This window comes from Coenobita brevimanus, chromosome 46 (genome assembly GCF_032717465.1).
Source record: "Coenobita brevimanus isolate Jiangsu-jjx chromosome 46, ASM3271746v2, whole genome shotgun sequence".
NCBI classification, from domain to species: Eukaryota; Metazoa; Arthropoda; class Malacostraca; order Decapoda; family Coenobitidae; genus Coenobita; species Coenobita brevimanus.
In genome coordinates this window covers 7,600,534-7,625,102 of record NC_136999.1, presented here as the reverse complement: position 1 = coordinate 7,625,102, position 24,569 = coordinate 7,600,534, and the positions used below count along the sequence as shown (strand labels likewise).

Below are 24,569 nucleotides of genomic sequence, written 5' to 3'. Positions count from 1 at the left end.
CCATCATCCACTCACTTGATGTAGTGCTGCCTACTTCTTCCTTAGCCTTTATCATTATCTTTCTGAGCCTGCCCTCCTCTCTTCCTAATTCTTCCATCTTTCCTGTCACTTCTTATTGCTTTTCTTTCCTTTACAGGTAGCTTTACATTGAGTGACAAGCCAAATGGTTTCCTGTAAGACAAGAAACCATTTACAACACTGGATGGTAACCATATAACCAAACCATACATGCTCCCTACATGTCAACAAGTGGGTTGGTGGTGGGTTAGTGCCCCTCCCCATAAAACAAATAACTCAGTCAAATGGCCACCCCTTACGGGATTATGGCATCTGGCAATGGATGGATGGACACCCACGCTCTCTAAAACATGGCTTTTTCTCAAAAACATTGAACAGTACAGTATATTATTACTTTATACTCAAAGAGTGCACAATACAATAAATAATGTCAAACCCTGATAATGAAGTCTTGCAACGCAGTAGTAGAGTACAGTACACTTAACTGTACCAAAGGTACTGTACAGTTCTTAAAAATTACATTTACTACACTTATCACTACAAAAACTGTTCACGTCCACTTATCACTGGAACCCTTTTCGGACTTTTCACTTATTTCGAATTTCTATCCGAATTAAAATTATTCGTCTGGTGGTCAAAAAAGATCCGAATTAACCGATTTCTGAATTATTCGGGTTCTAATTAGAGAGGGTTTACTGTACAGTACCTCAATCCTGTCCCATAAGGGGTGATCACAAGAAAATTGCCTCCATATCATTCTGACCTCCCTATTTCGCTGACCTCCTCCTGCTCACACCTCCTCTCTCTTATATACCTCTCCACTCCATCCCTCCATCCCATCCTCAGTCTCACCCTCCCTCTCCCCCCACCCACTTTACTCACATACACTCTCCTTGTTAGTCTCTCACTCCATCTTCTCCACATGGCCAAACCACCTCAGTGTATTTCTCCTAACATTCTCTATTAAATCCACTTCCACACCACAATGCTCCTTCACTTCTTCATTTGTCTGTCTGTCTCTCCACATGCTCCTCTCAAATAACCCATTTCCACTCTCTCACTCTTGACTTATGTCCTTCCAACAAGGTCCAAGATTCACTTCCATTTGTTACAGTTGGTATCACAATACTCTCATCCAGTGACTTGCTTCCATGGCCACTTCCATGTTTCTTATCACTGTTTTCAAAGATCTAGCAACCTTTCTTCTCTGTTGTACCCTTTCATGCTCTTCATCTTCTAAATTTCCATTCTTACACGTCATACTACCCTTGATATAACAAACAAATTCGTACCAGACCCTTGATGTTAAAACTGATAGCTCATTAAAGCCGAACACCATTCTGTTTGGTAATTTCCCAGGTGTTGTGGCTTTTACAGAACAACCATTGTTAAATACAGAGCGTTGTTTGGCCATACAGTCATACACAATAATATACAGTTAGGTCTAAATGGCTCTTTTTCTCAGTAAATGTTCTGTTTATGGCTCCTCTCAAGATGCTGGTCACCCAGAGACTGATGCGCCATTCTGCGCGGTGTGTGTGTGTGTGTGTGTGTGTGTGTGTGTGTGTGTGTGTGTGTGTGTGTAGTGATGCCAAGTTGGTAGGTGTTTCCTATGCATCCATTCTTTTACTGAACAAAATTTGTTAAATGAACATAACGTTTGGCCAGCTAAAGGTGGTCTTTAAAAACTGAAATCTGTTAAAAGTGGGTTCAGAATATCAAAAGTTTACTGTATTTACGTGCACCCACATTTTCCATTTCCTCATCATCCAACCTTACTTTGCACTCACTGGCTTCATTTCTCTCGAATACCAAAACTTTACCATTCCTTACATTCACCTTTAGATTCCATTTCTCAAACACACTCCCAGATTCATTCACCATGCCTTGCAGTTCCCCTTCATCATCACTTAAAACGGTATCATCTGCAAACAACCAAACAGGAAGTTTCCAAACGCTGCCCTCCCTCATTAGGGCCGTGCCAACATCCACTGGCCTACTTTGTATCTCTTTTATAACCCTATCCATACACAAACTGAACAACCAGGGAGACATGACACATCTGTGTTTCAATCCAACATTCAGATACTAGAAAAATTCACTCAATTCACCGTCCATATTCACTGCTGCCTTAGCATCCTCATACATACTCCTCACGGCATTCAACAACATCCCATTTACTCCATTACATTATTAATACTTTTCACATTCCTTGTCTATCCACTCTGGCACATGCTTTCTCCAGATCCATGAAGGCTGCATACAACTTCTTTCCCTGCTCTAAAAACTTTTTCACTAGAGATCTTAATATGAATATCTGATCTACACAACCTCTTCCCTTCTTAAAACCCCCCTGTTCATCTCCAACTAATTCCCCTGTTATTTCCCTAACTTGTCAATAAGTATTCTACCATATACTTTTCCTATTTCTGTACATTTAGATGACAACTCCCCCTATGATTACCACAGACTTCTGTTTCCCATCTTTGTACATGTGAATAATTATACATGACTTCCAATCCTCCGGGACTCTACCATCCTCCCAGGTCAATCTGCACATCTTCCTTATCCATTCTGCTACTATCTCTCCACCTTGCTTCAACATTTCACCACACACTCCATCAATTCCTGGGGCTTTCCTCATTTTTAGTGCTGGGCAGGTGCGCAATGACTTGCGCAGTTGCGCACCGTTGTGCCCTAGTGAATATCGTTTGCGCATTGCACACCACACGAGACCTTGCGCAATATTGCGCTTTTGCATATGAAAAGGCAGGTGCAGAAGTGTAAATTTAGTTGTGCTTGCACAACTAAATTTGCACTTCTGCAACTGTCCTGTGGATTGCGCAGTGCTCAATCAACAGGACACATGATCTTGGGAGCTGCCTACATGGCTGGACAAGGGATAGCATTTCTTAAAATGCTTCAACAGAGATACTGTATTTTAATATTTTTTAAATTATTATTATTAATAAATAATAATAAATTAAAAATACATTATTTATTAAGAGTAGCATATGCAATTCCTTACAAAAATCATTAAAACATATTATTGAAATCAAATATCCACAGCTTAGTTTATTAGGCTGTGGATATTTCATTTCAATAATATGTTTTAATGATTTTTGTAAGGAATTGCATATGCTATTGTATGTCTATATTAAATCATTAAATACAACATCTTGAGAAAATGCAAATAAAAGTTAAACTGGCAACATCACAGCCTTTGTTTCCCTGTCCCTCCGCTCCGCTCATTCCTCTGCTTGAACTTCCACGAGTTAATGCCTTGCTCCAGTCCTACCACCTTAGTCACTTAGTGTGTCAAAATAAATGCAAATGCTAGTGCTCTGCGACACCGCAAGCTAAATATTACACTGCGCACTTGTGCAAGTTACAAATAATAGAAAATACAGCAATAATAATAAATTAAGTATGCTAATTTATTTAAATGTCTCAATATTTTACAGTAATTCCCACAAATACATGCAAATGGTTTGCGCTAATGCTTTGCGACATTGCACAAGCTAAATGTTAGATTGCGCACTTGCGCAAATTACAAATAATAGAAAATAATAATAAATAAAAGTAACGAATGAGAGAGTGTTTTTGATTGGTGATATGAATGGTAAAGTTGGGAATGTGAAGGTGGATGGAATAGTTGGTGAGTGGGGTGTGCCTGCTGAGATAGATGAGAATGGCAGTGCGTCAGTGGACATTTGTGCTGGGAGGGGGTTGGTGATAGCCAATACCCTCTTCAGGCATAAAATGATCCACAGGTATACATGGCGAGTGATGAGAAGGGTGGGTGGTGAACTGAATGAAAGGAAGGCAATGATTGATTATGTGTGTGTGGATGAAAGGATGCGAAGATGTGTAAAGGATGCAAGACTGTATAGAGGTTGGGGGAGTGGACTTTCTGACCACTACTTGGTGGTGGCCAGAATTAGAATGCAAGTAAGATGGAGGAACAGAAGAAGGGAAAGACGAGAGGAAGGAGTAGTTGCAAGGAGAGTGGAAAGGTTACAAGAGGATGAGAAAAAGGCAGAGTATAAGAGAGAAGTGGAGGAATGATTGGGCAAATATGAATTGGAGCAGATGGGAGACGTGGAAGGTGTGTGTAAGATATTTACAGAAGAAATATGTGCAGCATGTGATGTGGTGTGTGGAAGGAAGAGAAGACGGAGGGGGGTGCAAGGAACAGCGTGGTGGACTGAAGAGGTGAAACAGGCTGTGGCACAAAAGAAGAAAGCATACAATGAATGGATGAGAAATAGGGGCGTGGAAGAAGTTGAGAGGCGGAAGAGAGAGTTATATGTGGAAAGAAAGAGAGAGGTGAAAAGATTAGCAAGAGTAAGAAGAGAGTGGATGAGGAATTTGGAAGGAATTTGAGTGTAAAGTGGAGGGACTGTAAGAAAATGTTCTGGAGAGAGGTGAAAAGAGTAAGACAGGGTGGAAGTGAAGTTAGCAGGGGAGTGAAAGATAAAAATGGTAGATTACTAGTGGAGAAGGGAGAAGAAGTGAGCAGATGGAGAGAACACTTTAAGGAATTGTTGAATGTAGAGGATGGAAGTAATGCGAGTATAAGTGGCTGGGGAATGGCTGGGAGAAGGAGGGGGGTGAGAAGACAGGAAGAAATCAGTAGGATAGAATTTGTGGAAGCAATGAAGAAAGTTAAATCGGGGAAAGCACCAGGAATTGATGGAGTGTGTGGTGAAATGCTGAAGCATGGGGGAGAGATAGTAGTAGAATGGATGTGGAAGATGTGCAGATTGGCCTGGGAGGAAGGTAGAGTCCCGGAGGATTGGAGGTCAGGTATAATTATTCCCTTGTACAAAGGAAAAAGGGAAAAAGAAGTGTGTGGTAATCATAGGGGCATTTGTCTTCTTAGTATAATAGGAAAAGTGTATGGTAGGACACTTATAGACAGAGTTAGAGAAAGAACAGAGAAATTAGTTGGAGAAGAACAGGGAGGCTTTAGGAAGGGAAGGGGGGGCGCGGTAGCACAGTGGTAGCGCGCCGGACTTGTAATCGGGGGATTGCGAGTTCGAGCCTCGCCCGGGCTGCCGTGCCAGGAGTGGTAGCTCACTCCTGTAACCCTAGTGGGGCTATATAGTCCAATACAGGGCTAAGCTCGGGAGAACTCCATTTCTCCCATTTAGGAAGGGAAGAGGTTGTGTAGATCAGATATTCATTCTTATATCTTTAGTGGAAAAGTTTCTAGAGAAGGGAAAGAAGTTGTATGTGGCTTTCATGGATTTGGAGAAAGCATATGACAGGGTGGATAGACAAGGATTGTGGAAAGTGTTAAGAATATATGGAGTAGATGGGAAGTTGTTGAATGCTGTGAAGAGTATGTACGATGGTGCGAAGGCTGCAGTGCGTGTGGATGGTGAACTAAGTGAATTTTTCTCTTTGAAAGTTGGGTTGAAACAGGGATGTGTCATGTCTCCATGGTTGTTCAATCTGTACATGGATGGGGTAATAAAAAGGTACAAGGTAGGGTAGTGGATGTTGGGAGTGGCCCTGGTGAGAGAGGATAGTGTTTGGAAACTCCCTGTACTGTTGTTTGCAGATGATACTGTGTTGTTGAGTGAAGACGAAGGGGAGCTGCAAGGCTTGGCGGATGAGTTTGACAGAGTGTGTAAGAAACGGAATCTAAAGGTGAATGTAGGGAAGAGTAAAGTGATGGTCTTTGAGAGAGGTGAAGTTAGTGAATGTACAGCGAGGTTGGATGGTGAGGAATTGGAAAATGTGAGTACGTTTAAGTACTTGGGTAGTGTGATGAGTAAGGATGGAGGTTTGGAGGGTGAAGTGCTTGAAAGGGTACAGCAGGGAAGAAAGGCTGCTGGTTCTTTGAAAGCAGTGATAAGAAACAGGGAAGTGAGAATGGAAGTGAAAAAGTTACTACATGACAGTATTGTGATACCAACTCTAACGTATGGAAGTGAAGCTTGGACATTGTTGGAAGGACACAAGTCAAGAGTGAGAGCAGTGGAAATGAGTTATTTAAGAGGAACCTGTGGAGTCACGTGGAGAGACAGGCTGACAAATGAGGATATAAAGGAGCGTTGTGGTGTTGATGTGGATGTGATAGGAAGCGTTATGAGGAACACGCTGAGGTGGTTTGGCCATGTGGAAAGGATGGAGGGTGAAAGACTGACGAAGAGAGTGTATGTGAGTGAGGTGGAGGGGGGAAGAGGGAGGGGGAGGCCGAGGATGAGATGGAGGGATGGGGTGGAGAAGTATATCAGAGAGGGGGGGGTGTGAGTTGGGAGCAGGGCAGTGAAATAGCGGGGGACAGGGCGACTTGGAGGCGATTTGTTTGTGGGCACCCCAAATGGGATTGAGGCGTCTGGCAATAGATAGATAGATAGAAGTATGCTAATTTATTTAAATATATCAATATTTACAGTAATTCCCACAAATATGTGCAAATAGTTTGCACTTGCACTTTGTGACACTGTGCAAGCTAAATATTATGGTCTGACAAATCTAAACTGGCGGCTAGGGTGTGGCGCGACCCTCTGTACAGTGGTGCTATGTTTCCCAAACCCGCGATGTGAAACGGCTGTTATGTATGTAAAAGGCATGACAAATAAGATAAACATATGAAGACAATGTTAACGTGTGTAATTTAATATATGAAAGAACATTAAACTTATTATGCATAAAATATTTATACGGCCATTCAGAAACATGGCATAAATATTTTACGGTGTTGCTAAAAAAAAATGTAGTCACTTTTATTGGCTTTTACCGTATTTCTTGGTGGTAGGTGGTGGCGACCATCATCCACTCACTTGATGTAGTGCTGCCTACTTCTTCCTTAGCCTTTATCATTCTTTTTCTGTGCCTCCCCTCCTCTCTTCCTATTTCTCGCATCTTTCCTGTCACTTCTTATTGCTTTTCTTTCCTTTACAGGTGGCTTTACATTGAGTGACAAGCCAAATGGTTTCCTGTAAGCCAAGAAACCATTTACAACGCTGGGTGGTAACCATATAACCAAATCATACGTGCTCCCTACGTGTGAACAAGTGGGTTGGTGGAGGGTTAGTGCCCCTCCCCTTAAAACAAATAACTCAAAGTCAAATGGCCACCCCTTAAGGGATTATGGTGTCTGGCAATAGATAGATAGATAGATACCGTATTTCTGGGGTGGGTAATAATGTCACAATTATGATTATAAGATACTGTGCAGGAATATAAGTAAAAATATGCCAATTTCTTAGTAAAAGAAAAAATAATACATTAAACCCTCGTGAGCGGCAACACTCACACGGACCCAGACTAACCCAGCCAGAGCCTTCTTGTGTAACATTCCTTTGTGTCCTTACCTCGATGGTGTGGAAATACAGTCAAATTTACAATATGTACAATATAATGTAAAAGAAAATAAACAAAATGTATCCTACAACATCATAGATGAGAGAGAGAGAGTGGGGGGGAAGGTAGGCCAGGGGAGGTGTTGAGGAAGAGATGGAGGAAGGGAGGGAAGGAAGGAGGGAAAGAGTGATTGAATGAAAACAAATCATGGCGCCGCACCAGCGAGGTCATCTGGCGACAAATGTAAAATAATAAATATTTTTAAATATAATTAGATATAATAAAAAAATAAAGAAATGAAAGCATAAGTTTATAAGTCACTCATAAAAGAAACAAAATTCCCCAGGGTGACACACACCTCCCTCAGGAGAGAGAGAGAGAGAGAGAGAGGGGGGGGCATCGCACATATGGAAATGCGTGCATCACCGTAGGGAGCTTCGTGCCCCATCCTAGCCGCCAGTTTAGATTTGTCCTACCATAATATGATTGCGCACTTGTGCTTGCACAAGGTAGTGAACTGTGGATTGCGCACTGCGCTTGCGCAAGGTCCTTTTTCATTTGCGTTGCCCACCACTGCTCATTTTGACTTCCCTATTGCTTCCATTACTTCCATCCTACTGATCTCTTCTCCCTTTTCATCTCCCTCCTTCTCCCAGCCATTCCCCTTCCACTTACATCACTTTCAGTCTCTGTGTTCAGCAGTTCCTTAACATGTTCTCTCCATCTGCTCACTGCTTCGCTTTTTCTCCCCTCACCATCAATCAGACATCAAAATCAGTTATGAGAACAATATTGAATATGGAAAGTGTCAGCAGAACAGGAAATCTGCTATCATGTGGACATGTTTCACTTTATTATACCATGCTGTGTTAACTCTGCCATCAGTACCACTTACATTAAGCTAATATCCATTGAACTGTTTTACTACTTCACCACAGGAGGTTGCATTTTTACTAGGGAACTGACATGCCATTGTGTTTATCATATGAAGTCAGTATCAAGCCAACATCAAACTAAAACCTTACGAACAACAGTGATCAGTTGGTCTGGTATTTGTTTTCTATTTCCTCACAAATGCCTGGTGGTTTTTTCAGTGGATTCTATGGCACTTTCTCATTAGAATAGAGAGGCTCTTCTCTATGGCATTTTTCACAAAAACCTGTCTAAGGATTCAGGTATGATTTTTGCCTATTTTAAAACTGTTCTTGATATTTCCATTGCAAATGCACCATTTAGTTGTCAAAACATGGATGGGGCAGCAGCTTCTCCTGCTCCCAACTTTGTCATGGTACATCTAGCTACTGTACAGTAAAATTAGGTTAGTTATGGAAAACTAAGATTAATGTAAATGTGATAATGGATGGATCTAGTAACTGGGGTACCGTAGTGACTGCTCTCTTAATTTTCCATGTACAAACAAAGCATTAGAAACAATCTATCCATCCACCAACTGCCGGTCACCATAATCCCGTAAGGGGTGGCTGTTTGTTTTTGTGTTAGTTGTTTCACGGGGAGGGGCAATAACCCTCCGCCAACCCACTTGCTGACACCACCCAGCATCATAAATGGTTTCCTGGCTTACAGGAAACCATTAGACTTGTCACTCAGTGTAAAGCCATTTGAAACAGAAAGAACAGTAATAAAAAGAGATAGACAAGATGGGAGAAATAGGAAGAGAGGAGGGCAGACACAGAGAAAGAATGATAAAGGTGAAAGCAGAAGTTGGCAGTACTGTACTACATCAAGTGAATGGATGATGGTCATTACCACCTACCACCTTTAGAAACAAAGTTAGGCAAAATATGAAGTCTCTAAAACAGCAATTCAAACTCTTTTCTCACAAATTCACATTTTTAAGGAAAATTATTCTAGTACTAGGTATTTACATTTGATTTTAGGATGAAGAAATTGAACAGAATATACAAAATATACCTACTTCCGGTGTTAAAGAAAGCTGCCTGAATGACCGTGACTGTGTTTACTGTTGATCCCACCAGATGGACATGATGTCATTGCACCAAATGAACACAGTTAACAATATAAATAGCTATGGAAACCTTACTAGAAGGCACTGAAACCTAACTGGGGGCTTTGTATACCAGACTCCCCACAGATTATAACCTACCTCACAGTGTGCAAATTAAAATGTGTTTTAGGCAGACATTATGCCAAAATAAAAACAGTTGTATTATGCATCAAGAACATTTGGGGATCATCACACCACCGTGCATTGGCGAATGTAAGTGAGATCATAAATAAAATATTTATGTATATCAGACAGGAGACATCCATAAGAAATTATATGAATTAGTATAATAATGCACAGGGATGAAAATAATGCACTTCATATTCCATAAAATCTAAGTTATACACACTGTGAAGCACAGTAATGTACCCCCTATTTAAAAAAAAAAAAAAAAAAAAAAAAAAAAAAAAAAAAGATGCTATAGGAAAAAGCCTACTACCCGTATGTACGTTAACCAATAATAAATACTGCAACAAACTAGAAAGCATACAGAGAGCGCATACCTCCGCCAATGCCATTGCAGAGTCTGGATCTCCCCCCAAATTTAATCAATTCTTTCTTGGCCCATGGCCCACCCTTCCACAAAATATCATTGAAATTCATTGAGAACTTTGGAGATATCATGTGGACAAACACAAACACACTGATAGGTGAATACATAACCTCCTCCAACTTCGTTGGCGGAGATATCAATCCTGTCACGACTTCATTTCAGTAGGAAATATGGAAATACTGTACTGTACCATGTTATGTCCTTGAACTTTTAATGAGTACTGCACAGTATTTGTAGTGAAGACCCTCCTCCCCCATAGCCTCCTTGGTGAGGCTGAAATTAGAATAAATCATACTGGCACCGATTGGAAAGTATTTAAAATCACTGATTTGTATAGCTGGAAGTAAGGATAGGAGTTGTAATGATTGAGATTCTGGCAGTTCTTCTATAGCCTACCCAGAAGACTAAGGTAATAGTAAAGATTCCATCTTATCAAAGGACCCTTTCACACTGGGCAATTTTTTTCCAGTTAGTAATTGGTGTAACATAAAAGGGCATACCCGGTATACATTATAAGTGCTGTTTGTTGAGTTGGAATTCTGTATGGAGTTTTCGACAGTTGTATGGCTAAGGTCATTATAAATTAAAAGATGCCACATCAGCCCTGTCATCTTGAGTAAATTTTTCTTAATGACTGATATTGATTATTACATGACTCAGTTAAGTTTGGTGTTCTAATTTTTTAATAAATGAATCTTCAGAGTAAATATATATAATTAATTTCCTTGCAGGTCAATGGCATCTGTGAGCCCAGAAGAAACAGTGGAAAATGATGCAAGACCCAGAACAATGTAAGCATCACCCCTCACCCCTACACCATGGACTTGACTCTACAGTACTTTACATTATTCTCATGTTATATTTCTTTTTACTGTATTTCATTGTTGCTTGTGTGATACGATTAATATGTATGAGAGGTCTTTTCCTAAGTAAAAATTGTTTGAATGTTTTTTTTTTTCATTCTTGAAGGCTCCAACATGCTTGAATGCTTTGGCCTTGGTCACCTAATGGTGGCTATCCATGCTGTTTGATCTCTGGCAGCTTCCTTATTTAGTCCCTTAACGCTGAGGTCACAGTGACCTCGTCCCAGGCCTTTTTCGATCTACCTCTCACTACCCTATCCCCAGCATTAACACTTCTCACTTTCTGCACCCAATTATCATCCCCCATCCTCTTCACATGCCCAATTCATCTCAATCTACCTCTCCTCATCACAACACCAATACATTCCAATCCCATCCTACCTGTCAACTCTTCCATCGTAAACCTAGCAGCCCCCAGGCTTTGCACTCAAGGACGCACTGCACATCCACCTAATCATTGCCATTTCTGTACGTTTGAGCCTGCGAATATCCTCTACCTTTACTGCCCAGGTCTCACTACCATATAGCAATACACTCCTAACACATGCTGCATACAAAGATCCTTTGCACTGAGGGAGAGCCCTGTCAGTGTCAGGAGAGGCAACAGCTCCCTGAATTTTTTGCAACCACTCCTCAGTCTAACCACAGAAAATAGCAAAATAAATTAAAAAGAGGTAAACGAAAGAGATCTAGATGGTATGATTGAAGATAGAATGAATATTGATTAGATGCAGTTTGGGTTTATGCCAGGCAAAGGGACCACTGATGCCATATTCATTGTTCAACAGCTTTAGGAAAAATATACAGGAAAGAAGAGGGAACTGTACTTTGTTTTTGTTGATTTGAAGAAGGCCTTTGACAGAGTTCCTACTTCCCAGAGTGGTAGTGAAGTGGACATTGAGGAAGCTTGGGATTGAGGAGTGGCTGGTTAGGTTCGTTATGGCCATGTATGTGGGTGCTCGCACCCAGGTAGGCCTAAGGGTGAATGGAAATTTGAGTGATGAGTTTTCTGTCAATGTTGGTGTGCATCAGGGGTCAGTTTTGAGCCCCTTGTTGTTTATCATGGTACTTGAAGCCCTCTCACGTGACTTCAGAAATGGACTCCTGTGGGAGATGTTGTATGCTGATGATTTGGTGTTGACTGCAGAGAATGAAAGGGGGGCGGAGGAAAGATTTAGGAAGTGGAGATATGGTCTGTGGCACAAGGGCTTAAGAGTAAATGCAGATAAAACAAAAGTGATGGTATCTAGGGTTGGTGGCGGTACTGTCAAAGAAGAGGGAGAGTGGCTATGTGCAATTTGCCACAAGGGTGTGGGAAGTAAATCCATTTTGTGCCGTGTTTGTGATGAGTGGGCGCATGAGAGATGTAGTGGTATTAGAGGTAGACTGTGAGATAACGTTGATTTTATGTGTGCGGTGTGTCGGGGAGAGCATGTGGAGATTGCCAGGCGTAAAAGGATTGAGTCTCGAGTGTGTAGAAGAGTTTTGTTATTAGAGACATGTTATGTGCTGGAGGTGGGGCTGGAGCTAGCTCTGTGGTTACAGAGAGGAGTGGTTGGAAGAAGTTCATTGAGCTGTTGCCTCTCTTGACACTGAGAGGGCTCTTCGTCCTTGCTATGGGATCCATGTATACAGCATGTGTTGGGAGTGTAATGCTGTATGGCAGTGAGACATAGGCAGTAAAGGAAGAGGATATTTACAGGCTCAAATGTACAGAAATGGCAATGATTAGGTGGACGTGCAGTGTGTCCCTGAGTGTGAGGCCTGGGGAAGCTAGGTTTACAATGAAAATTGTTAAGAGGACAGATGGGACTGGAATGTATTGGTGTTGTGATGAGGAGAAGTAGATTGAGGCGGTTTAGGCATGTGGAGAGGATGGGGGATGATAAATGGGTGCAGAAAGTGAGAAGTGTTAATGTTAGGGGTAGGGTGCAAGAGGCAGACTGAAAATGATGTGGGACGAGGTCAATGAGTGTGACCTCAGGGATAAGGGACTGAATAGGAAGGCTGCCAGAGACAGAGCAGCATGGAGAGCCATCATCAGGTGACAAAGGCCGACGCATGCAAGTGTGCTGGAGCCTTCAATCCATCCATCCATCATCCAATCTTACGTTGCCACATGAGGAATGTAGAAGCCCGGGGCTAGGCAAGTTGGTCCTGACATTTAAGATAAGAGTGACCAGCCTCACTCATCCCTAAGTGGCATTACGTGGGCAGTACACCCCAACCATCCCTTGGATATAAACCTTCACCGGCTCAATCCGATTGGAGTGAGGTAATTACCCACCAAACCACCAGGTGCCATAATTTGGTTATATGGTTACCACCCAGCATAGTAAATGGTTTCCCGGTGTGCAGGAAACCATTTGGCTTGTCACTCGGTGTAGAGTCAGCCACAGGCAATAGGAAGGAGAAAGAATGAAGGAAAGATAGATAGAAGAGGGAGCGTAAAGTCACCCATAGGCAGACAGACGAGGAAAAACTGAAGGAAAGAAAGAAGGAAGGAGGAAAGGAAAGGACAGACACCTGAGAGCAGCACTACATCGAGTGAGTGGATGGTGAGTGCCCCCACCTACCAATGGAGCCTTAAAAGACAAAACAAAACAAAACGATAATTGGAATCAGGGCTGAAAATAAAATATAGTATGGTGTAGCAGTATGCTATCTTCGCTACAAGAACTCAGTCTTGTGCTGAACAAAATAATTTAGTGGTAGCCAGAAAAAAAAAAAAAAAAAAAAAAAGCAGTATACAAAAGGAGTTCATGGAAGCTGATAAAACTAAAGTAAAAAAAAAAAAAAAATCAGCATACAGAAGTTAATAGAAGTTAATACAGTAAAAAATTAGTTACTGACCCTTCATCCACTCACTTGATGTAGTGCTGCCTACTTCTTCCTTCACCTTTATAATTCTTTTTCTGTGACTGCTTTCCTCTATTCCTATTTCTCCCATCTTTCCTGTGACTTTTTATTACTCTTCTTTCCTTTTCAGGTGGCTTTACATTGAGTGGCAAACCTAAAGGTTTCCTTTAAGCCAGGAAACCATTTACAAAGCTGGGTAGTAATCATATAACCAACCCATACGTATTCACTATGTGTCAGCAAGTGGGTTGGCAGAGGGTTAGTGCCCCTCCAACAAAACAACTAACTCAAAGACAAACAGTCACCCCGTGTGGAATTATGGCGTCTGGTTGTAGATGCAATTGTTCCATACGTGTCAACAAGTGGGTTGGTGGAAGGTTATTGCTCCTGCCAATAAAATAACTAACTCAAAGACAAACGGTCACCCCATACAGGATTATGGCGTCTGACTGTAGATGCGAGTAGATAGGTAGATCAAATTAAGAGTCTGCACTAAAAGACTGATCAATATAATCATTGCTCTGTCTTTCTGTCACTTAGCTGATTTTTTTTCATCCAGTGTAGGGTGGCCTTGGCAACAGGCTTCTCAGATATTTCTATCCATACTCATTTTCAGAACTCACCACACACAATACAACACTTCCGTTTTGTTTGTGTACTATACCATTCCACCTTCTTTCTTTGTGCTGTTCAGTACCTTAATTTCATGAACAGTTTTCATAACTCTGTCATGGCACAAGATAATTCTTATTTATCATATTCATAATGTTGTCTACGATTACATTTACGATCTTTATTAGCTGTGCTCACATGAATGAGATTTGTACCTGAATATCAAGTAGATAATTAAGATATCGTGAGTACTAGGTAGAATTACCACAGAAGTATCCCTTAGGGCTTCCTTTCTCTAGTTTCTTTCCCCCAAATGATAAAAGATCTATGCTGAAGGAGAGTTTGTGTATAGTCAGTTTGTTTATAGTCCACTGTCTGTATTTCACATTTGGGATGTATGTCACTTTCCTTGCTGATACATTACATCAGAATTAAATCAGCTGTTGGCAGAGAATCATACCAACCCTCTCTCAGCTTAGGAATATTAACTGGTAGAGGACACTTTGAACCAGTGAAATTAATGAAGAACTTTTATCTCTGTACAGTGTTTATAAACTACTATGGGCCTGAGCTCTAGATATGTTGGCGGACATATGAGTATGGTAATCTTGTTACCTGTTTGTCTCTGTATTTCTCACTTCTTTCACTGGGAATGTTGTTGATAGTTCTCCTACTTCCATAATTTATCTTGTTTCTGGATCATATTGCACCCATCCATGCCTGAGGTAGGTAAAATGTTCAAGATAATGATTTTGATGATGATAAGGATAATTACTGCTGGGTGAGAGGATTTGCCAAGGGTCCCACTGTTAATGCTGCCACTACCACAAAACTTGCAATCCTCATCTTCACAGAGTGTACTCCCTGGCCTGCTACATTATCGATTACCGTCCCAACTCATCCTGCACAGTCCTATCTGCTCCTCACTCCTATCCCCAAGCAGATGTATTCACTTGATACTGGTCACTTGAGTATAACTTGTCATGCCAGAGATTGAGCAGCATGAAGAACTGCCTTTAGATGACCAAGACCAAGGCATGCAAGCATGTTGGAGCCTGGTCAGACAGTAATAAGCAGTAACATTTACCGGTATATTATTCTGCATCGTGCATCCACTTTAACTTGGTTGAGATTTCATTCCTTTTGGGGCACGTTTCCTGTAACTGAAGGACAACGCTGTGGCTTTCCATGCTTCCATGGTGTTTCTTTGTGAGCAACATTGTACTGTATATTAGTGTTTTTGTGGTAGGTGGAGGCGCTTACCATCCACTCACTCGATGTAGTGCTGCTTTGGGTTTCTGCCCTTTCCTCTCTTTCATCCTTCCTCTTCTGTTGTTCTTTTCTTCATTCTTCCCTCTTTCTTCTGCTTACAGGTGACTACACTCCCTCTCCTGTCTTTCTTTCCTTCATTCTTTCCTCTTCCTTCTGCCTGTGGGTGACTACACTGAATGACAAGCCAGACAGTTTCCTGTACACTAGAAAACCATTTACTGTGCTGGGTGGCAACCATATAACCAAGTTATGGCACTTGGTGGTTTAGTGGGTAATTAAGGTGCTCCAATCGGATTGAGCCAGTGTAAGTTTATATCCAAGGGGAGGTTGGAGTTTATTGCTCACGTAATGCCACTCAGGGATAAGTGAGGCTGGTCACTCTCATCTTAAATATCAGGACCAACTTGCCTAGCCATGGGTTCCTACACTTCTTTATGGGGCGACATAGGATTGGATGATGGATGAATGGATGGTTAACTGCTCAAAAGTCAGGACTCACTGACAATTTTATTCTTAGTTAAAGTGGACAAAATATGCCTGGTAGGTGATCTGAGACTGAGATTGTTGTCAGTGTAAGCTCTCCTAGAGACTTCTCCACAAAATTGAAAAACAGGATTGATGATGTTGCACTATTATGATGATACTTATTGATCTCAGTGTAATGAGTAGCTAATGCATGTCTTTTATTTCAGAACTGCAGAAAGCAAGCTGTACATTGATTTAGAAGAGGGATGTTCACCAATAGTGTACAGGGATGAGTACAACATTCATTTACTGGGCATGGAGAAACTACATCCATTTGATGCCTGTAAATGGGGTAATGTTGTCAAGGTCTGTCCACGTTTGTAAATCACTATGTTTTGTCTCTCTTTGATTAAATATAATTGTCTGGTAGTGGCACAAATAAAATCAAATTGCTATCCTTGAACTGAAATGATTAAAATTCTTTTGATTGTATATTTCCTTGGATGAAGATATGCTTCAGATTTTGCAGAATCTTAGACACATAGTATCATACCTACTCTCTGCTTTTTAGAATTTAAAAAAGAAGCAGAAATTAAAGAACATGAAGCTGGTGACCCCAAATGAGGCTACTGAAGCAGACTTGAGACTGGTTCACACTTCCTCCTACCTCCGAAGCCTTAAGGTCAGTGCAGGCATCATCATCATCATCATCATCACTGGTCGTTGTCATCATAGCTGTCATCATTTTGTACATTCAGGGTCATAAATTCTCCTGAGAATCCACTGTGATCAGTTAAAGCTTATCACATGGTGGTCACATTCCCTCTTGACACATCATATCAGAAGAAGTATTCTATGAATAGAAAAACAAGCCAAATGTCTTCTCGACTAGGAGGTTCTCCTACGATGAATATAACTTTTTGTTAGTAGCAGTGATAAAATAAAGATTATGAACTTGGCATGCAGGGTGAACTGATTAAAAGCTTAATTTAAGAATGACTGGAACAGTAATCCCCTCGTTTATCCAGTGCTGCATTACCAGACATACAGGGTCTGTTCAGAAAGTAGAGCTACTGCAAATTGACTAAGGACTCCCCCCCCCCACAAGGTATTACAAAACACAGAACTCTCAGTATATCACAATGTTTGTTCATGAAATGCCATTCATTAATATGAAATCATGTTTCCCTTGTTTTTCAAGACCAGTTGGATGCATTTTGGCATGGAATCACTTAGATTTCTAATGTAATCTAAGGACATTTCTTTGCACCAAACATTTGTCAGTTCAGTCTTGAGGTTGTCCAGATTGGGTGTCTTCTTCTCTGCCATGATTTTCTTCATCTTTGCCCAGCAGTTTTCTATCGGATTTAGATCCGGACTGTTGCCAGGCCAGTCGAGGACCTCAGTCTGATTATCCTGAAGCCATTTTGTCACCGTTCTTGACTTGTGACATGGAGCTGAATCGTGCATGAAAAAGTTGCACCCATGAATAGCAGAAAAGTTTAACAAATGATCTTTCAGACCTTGAATATACTGTACCGGCCACCATTCATCATCAAGTTCTTAGGAAGAAAGTAGAGGCCTTCCTTTCTCATTTCACCTGAGAAACACCCCCATACCATTACTGATTATTGGTGCTTAACAGTCAGCACTGTGTAAGAAGGGTCATATCAACTACAAGAGGCAGGGCGACGAACCTTGGCAGAATGCACCTGGGACACTTGAAATGTGCTTTCGTCGGAAAACATAACTTTCTTCCACTCATCCGAAGTCCAGTGTGCCTACTTCTTGGCAAACTGAATGTGCTGCTTCTTCATGCAGCCAGTGAGAAGCGGTTTCTTCATTGCGCTGTGGCTTGGCAAACCCAGCTCCTTCTGCAAGCGGTGTTGGATAGTTCGAATTGAGATGTCTTGTAACAGCTGGGGATGCATTCTCTTCAATTCTGCTGCTGTCAGTCGAGGATTCTTGATTACTTCCCTCTTTAGAAGTGTATCTGTACCTCTGGAAGTCATCCTCCTCTTTCCACCGCCGTGCTTGTGCTCTGGTACGATATCAGGTGGCAGGCCCTGTGCTGCAGCAAGAATCTTCATGAATGTCGAATTTGTGCGTCCAGTACGTTCACAAATCACGTTGATAGGGACATTATCCTGCCACCATGCAATGATACTGACCCTCTCATCCCTTGAGCAGTACTTTCCAGGCATGACAACTCGACTCAAGGAAGATAACAGGGCAAACAGTAATGCATACAAATAAAGTGGGAGGTGCAAGCTTGGAGCGACTGGACCATATACTGCCTCTCTCTCTTCTGGGCAAGCACTGACATGCTGAGTGTGTCACCACCTCCCGCCGACACCAGGGGAGTTGCCAGTTACTTCTTGCCCAAAAAATTCACTTGGTAGAGGTGGAAACACAAACCAAAGACAGACAACTCTCCCACAGCAATTCTGTGCATAGGTCGTAAGTCAGTTTGCAGTGGGTGTATCAGACTTTATACTCTGATAAAATAAATAGTTAACCCGGTGGGCTGGGACACTAATCTCCCTCAAAGCAGGCCCCTTCTATTTGACACACGTAGCCCAGAACGTTTTTAAAGTTGGTTTTCAGTATTTCCTGCAGGTGCTTCATTGTATTCATCATGATTCCTTCTCTTGGATGAACTTTGCTCAAGGCATGTTGGAGTGTGCAAATCACGTTCCAGACCTTCTGAAAACTGTTACCACTGGAAATGAGATTTGGGTGTGTGAGTACGACCCAGAAACCAGAGCATATATGTCCCAGTGGAAGCATGCATAGTTACCTCGGCCAGAAAAAGCATGACAGGTTCACAGCAAGGTGAAATGCACTCGCATGTTGACTTTTTTTTTTTTTTTTTTTTTTTTTTTTTGACTACCATGGTGTTGTGCATCACAAATGCGCACCAGAAAGTCAGACTGTCAACAAACATTACCACCTTGATGTTATCCACTGTCTTCATGCCGCAGTTCAGCGGAAGAGACCAGACCTTTGGAAAGTGACAAGTTGGAAGCTGTACCATCACAGTGCTCTTGCCCATTCTTCTCAACTGATTCAGTAATTTTTAGCAAAGCACAACATCCCACAGGTCCGGCAGGCACCTTATTCACCAGACACGGCTCTATGGCTCTGTGCGACTTTTGGTTATTCCCCAAGCTTAAAACTCCACTGAAGGGTTCCCGATTTGAGACGAGAGAAGAGATCATGACAAATGCAATGAAGCACCTGCAGGAGATACTGAAAACTGACTTTGAAAAATGTTTCAGGCAGTGGAAAGAATACTGGGCTGTGTGTGCCAAGCCAGAAGGGGCCTACTTTGAGGGGGATCAGTGACCTAGCTCAACAGGTTAACTATTTATTTTTTAGAACCTAAGGTCAGATACTTTCTGAACAGACCTTGTACACACAGCAAAAAAAACTATTGTTACAGGGGGGTCCGATGTGTTTCATACTGAACTACCTGGCTGTCTCGCTAGGGTTTTTGGTAAGCCTGACAGTGGGTGAGTTGCCAAATAGGACGAGGTAGAAATATGCATGGGAGAAGCAATGGATATAGCTTATAATAAATATGCAACAAACACACGCAGGGATACCAATGGAGGAGGCTGTTATCAAACACCTTCATTCGTAGTGTCATTTTATATCGCGCAGAAGGTGTAATGATAGTTTTTTTGTTGTGTGTATATGATGATCTGATAAAGCAAAACATCTGGCTGAAACAAAGCAGTATCTGCTTTTTGTTGCATTAACTGATAGTGCGCATCAAAGTAAAAGTTTTTCAAACTACCTGCCGCTCCCTGCAACACCTCTGCGTCACTGGCAGTGACTGCCAGAACAAAGGCTGCTGCCCTCTCCACCTCAGTCACAGAGAGTAAGCTGTCCAGTGTTGGTGTGTGCTGAGTTTGTTTTGAAGTTTATAGCCTTTGTTGCCATACCAGAGCTTGTGCAGGGGCTTATGTTGCATGCCTATGTGCACTGTGCATGCCTGTAGCTCCTTGTGTGGAAATGAATAAAATGTTCACATAAATATGCATGCATTTGGCACCAGCCTGTCTCCTTTGTATGATGTAACTTATGTAGCAAGTCACCTGCTTTTGGTTCTGTTCATATTAATCTGTGCTCTCACTTCCACACTAAGCAAGTACCCTGTAACAAAATATTTTTTAGTGCCTGTAGCTCACTGTGTGGAAAATCTATCTATCTATCTATTGCCAGACGCCTCAATCCCGTTTGGGGTGGCCACAAACAAATCGCCTCCAAGTCGCCCTGTCCCCCGCCATTTCACTACCCTGCTCCCAACTCACACCCCCCTCTCTCATATACCTCTCCACCCCATCCCTCCATCTCATCCTCGGTCTCCCCCTCCCTCTTCCACCCTCCACCTCACTCACATACACTCTCTTCGTCAGTCTTTCACCCTCCATCCTCTCCACATGGCCAAACCACCTCAGTGTGTTCCTCACAACGCTTCCTATCACATCCACATCAACACCACAACGCTCCTTTATATCCTCATTCGTCAGCCTGTCTCTCCATGTGACTCCACAGGCTCCTCTTAAATAACTCATTTCCACTGCTCTCACTCTTGACTTGTGTCCTTCCAACAACGTCCAAGCTTCACTTCCGTACGTTAGAGTTGGTATCACAATACTGTCATGTAGTAACTTTTTTACTTCCATGCTCACTTCCCTGTTTCTTATCACTGCTTTCAAGGAACCAGCAACCTTTCTTCCCTGCTGTACCCTTTCAAGCACTTCACCCTCCAAACCTCCATCCTTACTCATCACACTACCCAAATACTTAAACGTACTCACATTTTCCAATTCCTCACCATCCAACCTCGCTATACATTCACTGACTTCACCTCTCTCAAAGACCATCACTTTACTCTTCCCTACATTCACCTTTAGGTTCCGTTTCTTACACACTCTCTCAAACTCATCCACCAAGCCTTGCAGCTCCCCTTCATCTTCACTCAACAACACAGTATCATCTGCAAACAACAGTACAGGGAGTTTCCAAACACTATCCTCTCTCACCAGGGCCACTCCAACATCCACTACCCTACCTTGTACCTCTTTTATTACCCCATCCATGTACAGATTGAACAACCATGGAGACATGACACATCCCTGTTTCAAACCAACTTTCAAAGAGAAAAATTCACTTAGTTCACCATCCACACGCACTGCAGCCTTAGCACCATCATACATACTCTTCACAGCATTCAACAACTTCCCATCTACTCCATATATTCTTAACACTTTCCACAATCCTTGTCTATCCACCCTGTCATATGCTTTCTCCAAATCCATGAAAGCCGCATACAACTTCTTTCCCTTCTCTAGAAACTTTTCCACTAAAGATCTAAGAATGAATATCTGATCTACACAACCTCTTCCCTTCCTAAAGCCTCCCTGTTCTTCTCCAACTAATTTCTCTGTTCTTTCTCTAACTCTGTCTATAAGTATCCTACCATACACTTTTCCTATTATACTAAGAAGACAAATGCCCCTATGATTACCACACACTTCTTTTTCCCCTTTTCCTTTGTACAAGGGAATAATTATACCTGTGGAAAATAATACATTATAATGGTTTCTTGAATATGCATGCAGAAGGCGCCAGTCAGTCTCCTTTGTGTTACTTCATACATGTAGCAAGTCACCAGCTTTCAGGTCTCTCATATCCATCTATGCATCTTACTCTCACTATTAACCCCTAACAGGCGGGCGACGTTATGTAACGTCCAGCCATTTTTGGTCCTAATTTATTGGTGAAATTGGGTGATAAAGCATCTTTGTCACCTACTGTCCTGCCCTCTACTCTTCCAAGCCTTGCAACAAGTAAAACAGAATATACATATATAAGTTGTAGTATTATAACTGTTCAAGTAAAATAGTACATACATATGTAGGTTTTATTGTCATAAGTGTTCAAGTATAATAGAAAACACATACATAACATTATGAAGACAATGAATAGTGTAAAGAATGCATAAATGATAAATATAGTGATCAGTGGTGAAGAAAAAGCAAATGAGTGAATAGTTTGCTAGCCTCACCCAAGGCGTGCCTGGTGATAAGCTGCCTGCCTGCACTCCTCCCTCACTCCTCCCCTCCTCCTCTCACAGCCAGCAGAGACGTATTACCATTCATGTAACACCTCTTGCCTTCGTTTTTCATCCATTTTCATCAATTTATGCACATTTAGGCTTATTCTTTGATACATTAGTTTTCCAAAAATATGCCACCCCACACGGTCATATAATTGACAAGTTGCCCGCCCATAAGGGGTTAATCATTGTCATCATCTGGACCTCCTTTTCCCTGTAGGGCAGAGTGAGGAGTAGCCAGACAGCCCAAGTTTGCCCAGTTCAATGGGCCAAGATTTCATTCACTCATCATTCAAGCCTCCTAAATCCTGGCTCTATCTGATACGCCAAAAACATTCACCTCATTCTGTAGCTTCACATAAACGTATCCGATAGAGTTAGTCCGGATGCTGTCACATTATAAAGGGGTGCCAGATCCATGATCATGCACTTCTTCTCACAACATTCATCCAGCCAGCTCGATCTCGTTAGTTCCCTAGCCTTACCGACTGCCACACCTATCTTCCTCACACACTCATCCACCATATCCCTCCATCTTCTTGGCCTACCTTGCCTCCTCCCCCCTTCAAATTCACTCAGAAATACCTTTTTCACCACTTTATTGTTATCCATTCTCTCCACATGACCATACCATCTCAGTACACTTCGATTCTGGTGTCCACACACTTCCTCACTCCACATCTTTCACAAATCACATTACGGTATTTTGTATTCTATCCACTCTACTCCACATACACTCCTCAGCAGTCCTGTCTCAACTGCTCTCACTCTTGACATTTCATTTTCATGCCATACCATAGTCTCACATCCATATTTGTTGGCACTAACACTCCTTCATGTAAGCCTCATGCACCTGCAACACTCAGGCCTGTTTCTTATCAAGGCCTTCATAACAACAGCTACTTTCCTTCCTTGTGTCACTCTACTTTCCACTTTTTTTGCACATTTTCCTCTCATTTCTAACACTGTATCCAGGTATCTGAACTCTCTCATCAGTTCCAGTCTCTCTCCATTCACTGTAACATCACACTGGGAGTCACCTTCTCTCTCAATAACCATCACTTTACTCTTTTCTACATTTACTTTCAAGGCACGACACTCACAGACAGCAGCAAAACTGTGCACTAGTCTACCAAGTTCTTGTCCGATATTGCAAGTAGTACTGCATCATGAGCATACAACAAATTTGAGATATTCCATTCATCACCATTCATTACTCATGCCATCCCCCTCTCCATTACTCGTGTTTTTACTTCTCTCATCACCCCATTCATATATGTGTGTGTGTGTGTGTGTGTGTGTGTGTGTATATATATATATATATATATATATATATATATATATATATATTGTAATACCTCGATATACGATACCCCTAGATACAATACACCGGCTTAATGATGGGGGTAGAAATTGCACCATACCCCGCTTAACGATGGGGGTAGAAATTACACCATACCCCGCTTAACGATGGCCAAACCCCAGTTTAATGATGGGTTTTGATTTTTTCTTACCAATTGGGATGATATTTTATACTAAAATTGTGTGTTTAGGTTGATTTATAAACTGTTTTTAGACTTTGATTAATGTATTTTAGCCATAGGTGGGGTGAACATTGTCATTTTGGGGCACAGTTTGCTAAGCTTGATTTTTTCCAGACTTATAAATGACGATATTCAGATCTGATTTGTTGGTTTTAGTGAGTTTTTTTACAGGTGTTAGGCTTAGGTTAGCTTCCTTTACAGCTGTTAGGCCATTTAGATTGCCTTTAAACCTGTTTTTGGGCTCATCTGGGTGGGTTTTGGACTTGGTTTGGGGGGAAACCCAAGGCTGGTAAACAGTCCACATTGAAATACATGTTAAAAGTACCCCAATATACAATACCCCGCCTAACGATGGGGTTTTACCTAACCAATTAGATCGTTAAACTGGGATATGCCTGTATATATATATATATATATATATATATATATATATATATAGAACAACCATGGGGACACCACACAACCTTGTAGCACACCCACACCTATCGTGAACCATTCACTTAGATGCCCTTACACATGCTTCCCTACCATCACAAAAATTCTTGATGGCACCTAGCAGGTGACCATTTTCACCGTACATGTGCAGAACCTTCCACGATCCATCTCTGTCTGCTTTGTCATATGCTTTTTCCAGATCCATGAATGCCATAAACACCTCATAGTCCTTCTCACAAGCTGTCTCCACTATCTGTCTTACTGCAAATATTTGATCCACACATCCTTTGCCACTCCTATGGCTGCCCTGTTCGTCACTTGCTAGGATTTCTGATATCTGCCTTACTTTCTCCATAATAATTCATCCGTATACCTTCCCTACTACGCTCAATAAACTTATGTCACGATAATTCTTGCACTCACTTTGCTCATCTTTATTTCTGTACAGGGACACAGTCACAGCCTTTTTCCA

The 24,569-nt window shown here is 41.7% G+C and overlaps 1 protein-coding gene and 1 non-coding gene across 2 annotated transcripts in view; both read left to right on the top strand.

Moving 5' to 3' along the window:
* Positions 1-5,006: 5,006 nt before the first annotated feature.
* TRNAT-UGU (transfer RNA threonine (anticodon UGU)) lies at positions 5,007-5,078 on the top strand. Its single transcript has one exon. It is a non-coding gene; the product is annotated as a tRNA-Thr (tRNA).
* Positions 5,079-10,646: 5,568 nt separating this feature from the next.
* The window catches only part of HDAC11 (Histone deacetylase 11), a 76,591-nt gene continuing 62,668 nt past the window's right edge, over positions 10,647-24,569 (top strand). The window contains exons 1-3 of the mRNA XM_080271614.1: positions 10,647-10,708; positions 16,216-16,354; positions 16,560-16,670. Coding sequence (XP_080127740.1) covers positions 10,653-10,708; positions 16,216-16,354; positions 16,560-16,670 — 306 coding nt within the window. The 5' untranslated portion in view covers positions 10,647-10,652. The remainder of the gene's footprint in view (positions 10,709-16,215; positions 16,355-16,559; positions 16,671-24,569) is intronic.